At 55.1% G+C, this 11590-nt stretch overlaps 3 protein-coding genes across 7 annotated transcripts in view; all 3 read right to left on the reverse strand.

Annotated features, from left to right (window-relative positions):
- Positions 1-11590, reverse strand: part of PLP1 (proteolipid protein 1) — a 111938-nt gene that overhangs the window by 91275 nt on the left and 9073 nt on the right. The window lies entirely within an intron of this gene.
- Positions 682-5415, reverse strand: LOC134504276 (small ribosomal subunit protein eS4). The gene is made up of 7 exons (XM_063313410.1): positions 5344-5415; positions 4861-4938; positions 3864-4044; positions 3189-3286; positions 2222-2393; positions 1823-1980; positions 682-854 (listed from the first exon to the last, which is right to left on the reverse strand). The coding sequence occupies exons 1-7, from the start codon at positions 5344-5346 to the stop codon at positions 753-755; spliced, it is 792 nt and encodes a 263-aa protein (XP_063169480.1). The 5' UTR covers positions 5347-5415; the 3' UTR covers positions 682-752.
- On the reverse strand, positions 6089-11382 carry HDAC8 (histone deacetylase 8). 5 transcript variants are annotated; one of them, XM_063313415.1, is made up of 10 exons: positions 11246-11380; positions 11090-11142; positions 10877-11007; positions 10640-10781; positions 10212-10324; positions 9084-9161; positions 8690-8798; positions 7936-8108; positions 7357-7451; positions 6089-6900 (listed from the first exon to the last, which is right to left on the reverse strand). In XM_063313415.1, the coding sequence occupies exons 1-10, from the start codon at positions 11333-11335 to the stop codon at positions 6751-6753; spliced, it is 1134 nt and encodes a 377-aa protein (XP_063169485.1). In that variant the 5' UTR covers positions 11336-11380; the 3' UTR covers positions 6089-6750. The 5 variants fall into 5 exon arrangements, 4 of the variants coding, with proteins under 4 accessions (XP_063169485.1, XP_063169487.1, XP_063169486.1 ...); XM_063313417.1 differs by having other exon boundaries at positions 10929-11007; positions 11246-11379; XM_063313416.1 differs by having other exon boundaries at positions 11258-11360.

Below are 11590 nucleotides of genomic sequence, written 5' to 3' on the forward strand. Positions count from 1 at the left end.
CATAACGAGCCCCTTGCCCATTCCCACAAAGCCCTAGGGCTGGACCAGGTTCAAATCCTTGTGCAGCCTGGACCAAGATCTTTTTTGTAAAGAGATTTTATACAGAACCTGCCTCACTAGACTGCCACAAAGAGCTGGCCCAGTAAACGTGTAGGACTCATTAAGGATAAAACCAGTGTAACCCCCTGCAACCTTCTTTAGTGCCTCTTCTCTGTCCCCAACGATTTTGGAATATTCCCAGCACACGCACACCACGCACGTTCATAAAACCTAGACCCAGCTTCCTCGCGTGTACGGCTGTTTCTCTCGTGAACTTTAAGGACAGATTAAAAAGGCCAGGCCAGTTACAAGGCCTGGTTGATGGCTGCTTGCAGTCCTCTCTCTCTTGTGGGGTGGGGAACAAAAAGTCTGCCCAGAAGATGGGGTAACTCCCACACGTAGCCAGAAATGTTTGACTGGAAGCTGCCTCTGCCGGAATTGGCCATTAACCAGTCCAAGAGCAACTTGCTCACCTTCCAGTGGGAACAGTGGAAAGCACAGCTGGCCTCAGAGCAGCCTGGGGGACTGAAGCCTCGTGAGACTCCCTCCCTGCCCCAACCATGCCGTAGTATTTTCCGCTGCAGAAGACACACTTCAGGGTTTAGGAGGGCCAAGGCCGGACATGAAAAGCAAAGCCCTGGGTGAAGTTTGCAAAAGGTTTTATTTATGAAATCGGAAATCATTCTGGGCTTTGCGCAGGCACATCAGGGGGCTCACCCGCTGCTCTGCTTTGCTGCCAGCCTCTTGTCTCTCTCCTCAGCAATAGTGAGACGGATTCCCTTTCCACGAGGCAGGGAGATCCAAGGCTTGTTACCCTAAAGTAGTAAACGGAGATACGTTACGGGGACACACGTTGCTCTGCCGTTACTGGGAACACCGGACCCAAAGCATCTGATTTTTCTTCCGGACCACAGTGGTCTCGTTGCTCTAGAGGTGGCCAGTAGTTTTCCAGAAGTCAAACTTTTGGCCCAGAAAGTAGTTGATGGACATTCCAGAACACCATGAACTACTTCTTGCTTTGCAAGATATATTTCTGGAAAGCTATTGGACTACCCCCAGATCAGCACAGTTCAGAGGAAAAATTGAGGATTTCAGCATTTCTCAGAATGGTAAGCTTTGTGCATCCTTAACAAACAAGAACAACCTGAATTTGGGGATTCCAATCTAACAGACTGAGAAAGCAAGTTATTGTTACTCAATTTACAGGGAGATTTTTTAAGACCTAAAAAGTATTAAGAAAGAAGTCTGTGTTAGAACAATGTTGCAAAAAAGTCAAATTGACAACTCTCACCATATGGACTGAAACTAATTCAAGGTCTGGCCCTAAGAAAAAGTTATATGACTAGTCACATTTGTCGGTGCTCTCATCTGTGAAAACCCATGCCCCTACTAATTTTTTAAAAATGCAGTTCTCTTTCCTATTGCAAAAAGATTTAAGCAATCTTTCCTCAAGGTATTCAGGGTATTCAGGCTTCCATTGCTGATGCTACGCTACATAGGTTTACAATCTCTGAACGCCGTTTTAGTAAGAGTTCAACAAATTAAGGAATGCGTCCCTTTGCACAACTTCCCTCTTGGCAGGTAGATACCTAAAGCAAGTAAGGTATGAGGATGGCAGATTCATGCCCCTCCCCGATAAGTCAGGCTGGCTGACAACAGCTCTTCTTGGAACATGCCACTGCTGAAAATCAGTCCTCAGGAGGGATTGTGATCAACGCCAGGTGGAATGACCCAAGACTTCAACCCCCGACCATACACAGCCACTCAGCTGCCACCAGCTCACCTTTCCAATCACAAAGATGTTAGACAGTCTGGTGGCAAAGCTATTGCCATTGGCATCCTTAACATGAACCACGTCAAAGGAGCCAGGATGTCTCTCCCGGTTGGTGATTACACCAATACGACCCAAGTTAGCCCCTCCGGTCACCATGCACAAGTTGCCTGCAGGGGGAAAAGAAATTGTAAGAGGCTGCACATACAACCATCCAGGTTCCCTGATCAAAGGGTAACCATCACCCCCATTCCGCTAAAACTGCCTTTTGCCCAACTCAGCTATCAGATGTCTAAAGCGTGATGCGTTGCTTCCCATGGCAGACGCTTCAAAACATAAACTACAATCCCTGAAAAAAGATTCTCAGGAGACAGTCTGGCCACCCCACTCTTAAGACACTTAAAAACAAACCTGTGTCAAACTTGATGAACTCTGTAATCTTGCCTGTCTCCAAATCGATCTGTACAGTGTCATTCACTTTGATGAGGGGATCTGGATACCGGATTGTTCGGGCATCATGAGTGACAAGGTGGGGGATTCCTTTGGTGCCCACAAAGATCTTTCTAACCTTGCACAGCTTGTACTGGGAAGACAAACAACGGGCAGAATTATATGGGAAGGCATCTTTCGTGAGACTGGGCTTCTGGCATTACTAAGCAGCAAAAGGACAGCTGATCATCTTTCCCTACTGTTGATTTGGTGGCCAACTGCTGTAAGCCAGGAAGTGAGCCTTGCTGCTTAGCTTACAGTCCTGGAGCAGTGGAGGTGACCTGGAGCCCACCAGATGTTTCTGACCACTCTCACAATCCCTCTCGTTCAGCCACCAGGCAGGAGTTGATTGAGCATCTGGAGAGGATCAAGAACCCTCTGCCAATCCTTTGGGCTTGGGAGCAGGTCTGAGTAACAAGGTTTCCATCAGACCTGACCATATTATAACAAACCCACCAAATTATGTCAGCTGAGAAGAACCGCAACAAACCTCAGCATAACCCGAGATCCGAGGCCTACCCTGAAAAAACAATTTCTGAAAACAAGGTACCTCCTGGGAGCTTCAGGGAAAAGGAACACCCTGGATCCCCTCAGCCTTCAGAACAGAAAACTGGCAAGATGTATTTCAGGAAACGCATGAGGGAATTTTCCCCACCATCTGATGGCCAGAGATTTCAGAGACCAGTTTTAGTCACCACCCTTCGGGCATCCTAAGGCAGGACTTAAATAACAAGACGATCTATTCAGTCTGGCAGAAAACATCAGGCCAAATGTTCAGACAAACCATGTCCCAGTTTCAGAGAATGCTTGTTCTGATCATCTTTTATTCAGTTTCGTGGCCCAGGAATACCGTTCTGCCTTTCCAATACTGTTTGGCCAGCGGGCTTACCTTTGCCTCTTCTGGCGTGATGCGGTGAACAGCAAAGCGTCCTTTGGTGTCATACACGAGGCGGAAGTGCTCACCTGTTTTCTCAATGCTGATCACGTCTGACAAGAAAAACACACCAGTCAGGGAGCAGCCAAAAACAGATGCCCCGTGAGACACTCCCCAGCTTCAGAAAGAGAGGAGGCCACACACACGGCCCTGGCACCGCACGGCTTTGTCTTTTGAGGCATGCGGCATTTTGACTCTCCTGAGATCTTAAGAACGAAACGTAGCACGCCTCAAAAACAAAAGGGCTTGCGGAAAACTATCCGGGTAGAGAGGCTGAAGCACGGCAGAGACTGCCTGGAAAAACCGGAAGCAAGTGAGGGCAACTCCCTAACTGGTGGGCAGGGCCAGTTCCAATAACCGTATTCCCAGAAATCAACCCTTTATTTACAGAAGCTGAGACCCAACAACTGAGGGTACCCAGGCTGGGGAAGGTGGGCACAGTCACTCAGTCCCAGTTAGACTATCTGTACGGTGGACCCTATCAGGGCATCTTACCAGAATGAACACCAAGGGGATTATACTGCATTCCCCAGTGGAGCAGCAGTCTTAAGGAAAAACGAAAAATCATTTCTCCCTCTTCTGCTCCATAGGTTGTCCTCCACACCCCAGCACAAACTGACTTTCACTAACCCATGAAGCCAGCTGGATAGGTAATATCTGTGCGGATCTTGCCATCAATCTTGATAAACCGCTGCATGCAGATTTTCTTGACCTCATCACCAGTCAGGGCATATTTCAGCCTGTTCCTGAGAAAGATGATCAGTGGGAGGCATTCCCTCAGCTTGTGGGGTCCTGTCGATGGACGGGGCGCCTATAAATCCAAAGACAATGGATTGTCACACACAAACCACGATGCTCCAGCAAAGCCACTTCAAGAAAGCAGGGATGACGCAAAGCTGGCCTGAACCAACCAGCCTTTCATGGTTTATGTAGTTCAGCCGTAGCCCAACTTTTCCCCCAAGGCGTTTAAGGCAACGTTCACTCGTGGCCTTGCCCGCGTTGCCTGCGTTGTCCTCTTGCCCAGAAGCAACACAGGAGGCCAAGTGTGCGGGGCTGGGTCAACGTCGCTCCGTGCGCTTCCTCGCTGGGCTTGAATCCCATCACGGGCGTCCCCACTCCTGGCCCCTCTGCCCACAGCACCACACCGCCTCCCCTGCTCAAGGTGAGAGAGCAGCCCTCGAGGCCCCGGGTTCCTTCCAACGAAGACGGTGCCTGCAGGCATCGATGTATTCAGAGACCCCGCAATTCCCACCAGGCCCTCCAGCCCCTGCCACTCCCGAGTGGAGCATTTCTTCCCAACAGCCCGTGTGTGTGCTACCACCGCTCTGCCCGTTCCCTTCCCACCCCACGGAAGCCACGCACGTCGTAGGCCACTCCTGCTCGCTAGGACGTGCGCACCAAAGCTGCGGTGTTGAAAAAGGACGCGAGGGCCGCCGCACCCCGGAGAAGGTAACAGAGGAAAGCCTGCTTCGCTCAAAGCCTGGGAGCTGCTCCTCTCCCGACGAGACAAGCGCCTCACCGGGCAGCGACCAAATGCAACAGCCAAGCAGCGGGAGGAGCCGCTTCAGGCCGCGCTACAGAGAAACATCCCCGCCCCAACAAAGCGGACTGCAACGGGCGCACTTACAAAAACTCCCGTCAGCTTGTCCAGCATCCAGTGCTTCGGAGCCGCCACGCGCTTCAGGTGCTTCTTGGGTCCGCGAGCCTGCGGGAACCGCGCGAAAGAGCAGTTACGGACGCGAACCTGGGAAGGGCAGTCGCGGCCCCACTGGACGCCTCGGGCCCCATCCCTGGAAACCGCCCGACCCCCCGGAACGCAGCCGGGCCTGGGGGGAGCTGCGGCGGCCCAGCCCGGCCTCCACGACTCGAGCGGCGGCGCGCGGGAGCGGCCCGGCCTCCCGGCTCGCTTCCGCGGCCAGCCTTCGTCGAGGCCGGGAGTGCTTTCACGGGGTCCCGCCGCATCGCGAGGGGCGCTCGCTGCCAAATGGCGGCCGCGCGGGGCCGAGCCAGGCGACCGGTCCTCCTGCTGCCAACCAGGGCGCCTCGCTCAGAACAGGCCGACGGATGGCGAGGGATTTTGGGAAACGCAAGCCAAGCACCGCGTACTCACCATGGCTGCGCTCCGCTGAAAAAGGGCCGCCTCTTTCACCCCCAGCCGGATATCCGGGCTGAGGTATGGCGGCTTCGCGCGCCCAAAAAGCCTCAGGGGAGCGATAGTGAACAGTGCCCCCAACCGGCCGGAGGCGCTTCACGTTCTGAGACCCGATGTTCGGCGTTGCTGAGGGCTGGCGAAAAAGGCGCGGCCTCCCTCTGCCACCGCCCTCCTTCCTCACCGCCCCCGCCCCGTCTGCAGCCCGTGCGGCTCAGCTCCACGCGACTTCCGAAGCCAGAGCGCGGCATCCGCACGCGGAGCGCAGCCCCAAGAGAGGGTCATCGCTTGGCAGGCGCGCCCGGCAGGTCTGCCTGGGAACTTCCACCTACGGCGTCTCCCGCCTGGGCCGCTAGGAAGGGGGCACCGCTGACTGCAGAGTCCAAAGCGGGGTGATCTGGAACCTGGAGTCCAAAGCGGGGTGATCTGGAACCTGGAGTGCTTGCAACGCTTGAGGAGGCTTCACCGGCTTGTGAAGAAGGGAGGTGAATGGGAGATGGATTGAATTTTATAAAATCACGAGGGGTGGGCATTTTCCTCCCCATCACTAGAGATTGAATGCAGCAGCTCCTTCAATCAAGCGGACTGTTGAGGGTCACGCTCCTGTACACAAAGCACGAAGCCACCATTGCCACAAGATGGAAAGCACTACTGACAATTCTTCTTCCAAGGGGAACGTAAGAACCACACACCAGGCCAAGAGGTGAATACATCCAGTTTTTTATTTCAAGGCAAACAATTGCAAAAAAAGAGAAAAGGAAAAGGGTTCCATCTTGCTGTGGCCCTGCCGGTCCGAGGGGCAGAGGGTGCAAGGCCTTCTACTCCTTCCAGAATGAGCTGCCTGCACAGGGGAAGAAGAGGCTGGGAACCCAGGCTGGGGGAAACAACTTCCTTTAAACCTAACGTCCCCCCACTGTTCCAAGGCGCACAACCAACACCAGGACTACAGACTTGCAGCCTGGGGGACCCCCGATGCCCCACCAGAGCTTCAGGGCAGTTTCTCTGCAGACTTTCCAGCAGCTGCTCCCTCTTTTGTTTCGGTGCTCTCTGGCCCAGTGGCTCTGGAGAGAGGGCAACCCTCTTTGCCGCTACATCACATGTTTCAGGTGCCCTGCAAAGAGAGAGCACCTCAAAGCCCTTCTCCCCCTGGAGCCCTTGGGTCCCCACCCTCGGATCAGTCCCCAAGCCGGAAGGAGACGTGGGTGTGCCCAAGGCCCCCAGACACCCTCCACAACAGCCCTAACGCCGGGGAAGCTTCTACTCCCCCCATCTGAAGGAAGACGTCCCCTCCAGTTAACTCATTGGGAAGACGCAGACCTCGTGCAAGCCCCCTGGGAGACCCCACCTGGCCAGCCCATCCATCACTACCTAAAAGGAAGGGAGCACCAGGGTTTGCCTTGCAGAGGACTCACCTTTCACGGAGTTGAGGACCTCTCGGACCCGCTGAGGCTCGTTACGGTCCGGCCTGCAGCTTGGAGTGATTTCCAGCACATAGTCAGGGCCATATTCTGTGAAGAACTGCCCGGGAGAGAAAAAGCTGTTGGTCAGGCTGGAGAGAAGAGCTGCTGGGAGATGAACCTTGGCACCCCAGCCCCCTCCGCTTCCCACCAAGCTCTGGAGTTTCTCCACAGGGAGAGGAAGGCTCTTCCCAGGAGGCAGCATAGCATGGCTGCGCATCTCTTGCAGCCCCTACTTCCCCAGGCCGGCCTCGTGCATTCTCCCAGCACTCCTGTTTGGGCCAAGAGTAGCACCACCCTGGAGCAGCTTGCTAGTGGCCCTGCTCCAGTCTGAGTTCCTTCACACTTACATCAAGGAAATACAATTAATGCTGCATTCCACATGTCTTTAACCATTCTCGGTCACCCTAGACTGAATCCATCAGAGGCTATGTTTACAGGGAGCCCATACAGCATGGGTCTGACTAAGGACAGCCCTTTTCCTGGGCTTGGAGCAGGGAAGACCTCATAGCCTTACCTCATGATCTGGAATTTCAGAAGGCAGCGTTTTCCCCAGAATGACACCAGTCAGGTATGTCCAGCAGCGGGCAGTGTTAGCAAGGTGATAGCCTCCTATCTCCAGGAGGGAAGGATGCACACCAAATAAGGAAGAGAACAGAGAGAAGAGGAAATGAAAAGCACTTTTGCCCCACCACGCCCGTTTCCTGTCCCGGTTAGAAGAGCATGATGCATTTTGCACCTGCAGAACCTGACCAGCTCAGTGGCACAAAGCAGCAGACTTGCAGAACTGATGTAAACCATTTCACTGACCAGTAAGAAAAATTGTAAAACAAAGAGCAAGTGGCTGCTGAGGCCATTTCATTTTTAACTCCAATGGAATCTTAAGGATTTGACTTCATTTTACAAAACAACATTTCCAGATAGCACCAAGACGAAACACCCTTGCTGTGGGCTTTAAAGATTAAGAAGTAGCACTCCAAGTGGGGCTTAGAAACTGACCATAGTCATGCAGCTGACGCAAGCTCTGTCCTGGGGCATGTTCTACTTTCCCTGAACCTGCCTGGCTGATGCCACCCCTGCATTCTTGCTCGCTTACCTCCTCCAAGGACAAGGGTCGGCAGCTGCCACTGCAGAACATAATTCAGGCACTTGCCGATCCCCTCAGGGGTCAGGTTGAATGAACACATGGGATCACCTGCAACAGTATCTGCTCCCAACTGCAAGACGACAGCTTCAGGGCAGAAGGCCACGTACACTTCCTTCAGCACCCTGCAGAACAGGATAGGAAGGAAGAGGGAGGCCACCTGGGCCGGTCTGTCCCCTGCTGAGCATCAGCTGTTCCTACCTCCTGACTCTTTGCTCCACTTAGTGGCAGGTCCCGGGGGGCGTGGATTGGGGTAGGGGCAGGCAGAGATTCTAGAAAAGCTGCAGCTCTGGGTACTTTTGTCACCCCAGAAAGAAGGTCCTGATGGGACTGCATTAAAGATGCCATAAATTCCAAGGGCCAAAAAAGCTGAGGGGCAGGAAACGCAAAGGAGAGATTTCATTATGGGCTGCTGACTGAGACCATTTTAAAAGGGGATGAGACAAAATTGCCTTCCGAAAGGCCACAGATGCATCCCGATTCTGAGTGATCCGTGTTACTGTCCAGGAACCAGAAGCAGGCCGACTCAGAAGGAACGAGCAAGCACAGCTGCTCCCCCCAGCTTTGATCCCAGGGGCACGGAAGGCCTGGTTCAGCCTCTTGGCTCTTCCGTAATGTGGTTAGGGAGCCCTTGGCAGAAATAAACCTTCATCCTGAAAGAGGTGCCACCCACTTTGCAGGTGGGCCTGAATGAGCAGATGCTTACGCCTCACAGATCTGATAGTATCTTTCGTTCTGGATGCCATCCTGAAGGGGCACGTTGACGCTGTAGTAGCGCCCCTTCCCCAGGCCTATGTCTGTCACATCCCCTGTTCCTGAGTAGGTGTGAAAAGCTCAGATTAGCGCATGCATTCAAATCCAAGGGTGGGTCACAAAGGGGGCCCACAATTTAGCCTTCAGTGCAGGAAGGGAGAAGAGACCCCATGAGGAGGAAGGACTTCCTCCTTCCAGTACATTACAACCACCACCACGTGGAAAATGACGGGAGAGGAAGGGGCTGCAAAGCTCAGCCGCGTCTCCTCAATCTTTCTTTTCCATACTGAAGCAGACCGAGAGAGACCCCAAAAGGCAAGATCCAATTTGGTAAACAGATCACTTGCCAGGGAAAAATCCAGGTGCAAACTTGTGCAGAGACACCGTCATGACTTTTGAGGTGAAGCTGAAAGCGTCTTCTACGCCTGCACGGAACAGCAAAGAGAGAGATACTCATTAGCATGCATAGCTGGGGTTAATCTCATCCTGGTGCTGTCGCTACCCAGCATCAGGCACTGCCATGCAGCACTGTCGCACTGTAGCCTTTACAAGTAGTCCTCAGTTAACAACCACCGCAATTCCAATCCCCATTTCCACCATTAAGCAAATCACTGCGGGTCATTAAGACCATCATGTGGTCCTCATTTGTGACTACCTGCTGGCTTCCCCATTGACTTCGCTTGTCAAAAGTCAGCAAAAGTCGCAAATGGCGACGTGACGGCCAGAATTTCAAGGACCAATCATAAGTACCACTCATTCAGCGCTGTTGCAAGTTTGAAGCGGTCATTAACCGAAGACCACCTGTAATGTTACAGCAGGACACAGGGAGGCCCAGTTTCCAAGAGAGGTGTATTAAAGGGACAACTGGAGGAAGGGACTCAGAGCGCAAAGTAACAGAAAAAGTCCAAACAGAGACAGAAGAGGAGAACTATGGCCAAAATCATTCAGACCCCTCCCCCATGCCTAGAGAACAATGCAACTTCTATGAGAACTGGAAACCATAGAATGTAATCTTCTTTCATAAACCCATAGAACTAAAGGGTTGAAAGACACCCTGGAGAACATCCAGTCCAACCCCTTGCCCAGTAACAAGTCCTTTTCTACAGTATCCTCAACAGACAACCATCTGGCCTCGGTTTACCTTCTGAAGCAGTCTGTTCCACCGGTGAACAGCCTTACCATCCAGAATTCCATCCCGATAATGCTTCCTTGTCATTTGAGCCAGTGGTTTTGACTTCCAGAACCACGTGGAACAGCTCTGCCCCACCTCGGAGCCTGTGAGCCTATCTCCCCTTAGTCTCCAACAGACTAAATATACCTAGGGCTTCCTTCCTAATGCGCTTCCCAAGCTTTTCCTTCCAGACCCTTTAGCATGATACTTGTTCTCCTCTGGGCACACTGTTTTGGGGGGCAGGGATGGGATGGGTTAATACTGCAGCAATTTTCGCAAGCAGGAATACTGGAAAGATCCTTACCGTCCCCATGATGTAAGTCTAGGTCAACGTAGAGGATGCGATCGAATTTCTGGCGCAGCTGCAGGATTCCCAGGACCGCATCATTCAGGTAACAGAAGCCAGAAGCTTCGTCTCTGAGGAGAAAGTCAGGGGTCTGCGAGGCTTTGTAGCGCAACCTATGCTATCAATTAAGCTGCTCTCTGGCTTCCTTCCACCCCATTTTGGCAGGAAAGCAAACTGCTTCCCCCTTGAGTAAAAGCCGCACAGCTCAGACGAAGTGACCTGCTTCAGCGGGCACGATCTCCCTGCCGTTCCCTCCTGCCCAGCGTGCCCCAGAAGCCCTAGCCCAGCCTGCAGCAGCTAGGGCCGCCAGCCTTCTTCTGCAGCTCCCGCTCGGGCGGCCCCCACCTCCGCGGGCCCCCCATGCCCCCGGGCAGCGCGGCCCATACTTCTTTGCGTGGTGCCAGCCGCCGGGCCAGTTGATCGCCACCCTGCACTTGTTCTCGGCCAGGCAACGCGCCGCCGTGAGGGTGGCGCCGCCGACCGCGGCCGCGTACTCGAAGACGCCCTTGCTGGCCGGGCAATCGTACCCTGCAGGGACAGGAGACGCGAGGCGCGGGGTCAGCGGCGCCCGGGGGGGCCGCGGCCCGACGCTTCGCCCGCCCGCCCCCCCGCCCGTCGCTCACCGAGCCCGAACTCGGCGGAGTCGGGGTGGTCCTCGTTGCCCTCCTCGCTGACCTGCTGCAGATGCTGCAAGTAGGCGTCGGTGTGGAAGGCCGCCATCTCCTCCATGGACGCGGCGCGCGGCTGGACGACCCTAGGAAGGCAAGGCTCAGGCGGGCGGGCTCCACGGCGAGACCCCCGACCGGGCGGAGAGCGGGGCCGGGGCTGTCGCCTACCTCATGTGCTGCAGCAGCGAGTAGGCCTCCACCAGCGCGTGTACCATGCTGGCCTGCGGAAAGACGGACGCGGCTCAGCTCGCCCCGCAAGCCGGAGCACCCCGGCCGCCCCCCGAGGGCCCCGCCCGGCCCCCCCCCGAGGGCCCCGCCACGCACCCGCCGCGGAACCTTGCACAGGGCGTCGCATCGCGCCACGTATTCGGCGCCGTAAACGTAGACCGGCGGCGGCTGTGGCTGCCCGGCCATGGGCGCCCCGGAGCGAGCGGGCCCTGCGGCTTCCGGGCGGCGCGCGCACTTCGGGGCGGGCTTCCTGCCGCGGGGCGCGCCGGGAAATGAAGTCCTCGCTCGCCGAGGAGTGGACGCGGGTCCTCCGAGCGCCGTCCCGAGGCGCGTCAGTCGCGGGTCGGCGGCACCTGAGCGGCCCCCGCTCTCCTCCCGGCCCGGCGAGGGGCCAACGCCGCCCTGCCCCAAGGGGGTCCCGCCCGCCCCGCCGGCCGGCCG

This window comes from Candoia aspera, chromosome 12 (assembly GCF_035149785.1).
Source record: "Candoia aspera isolate rCanAsp1 chromosome 12, rCanAsp1.hap2, whole genome shotgun sequence".
NCBI classification, from domain to species: Eukaryota; Metazoa; Chordata; class Lepidosauria; order Squamata; family Boidae; genus Candoia; species Candoia aspera.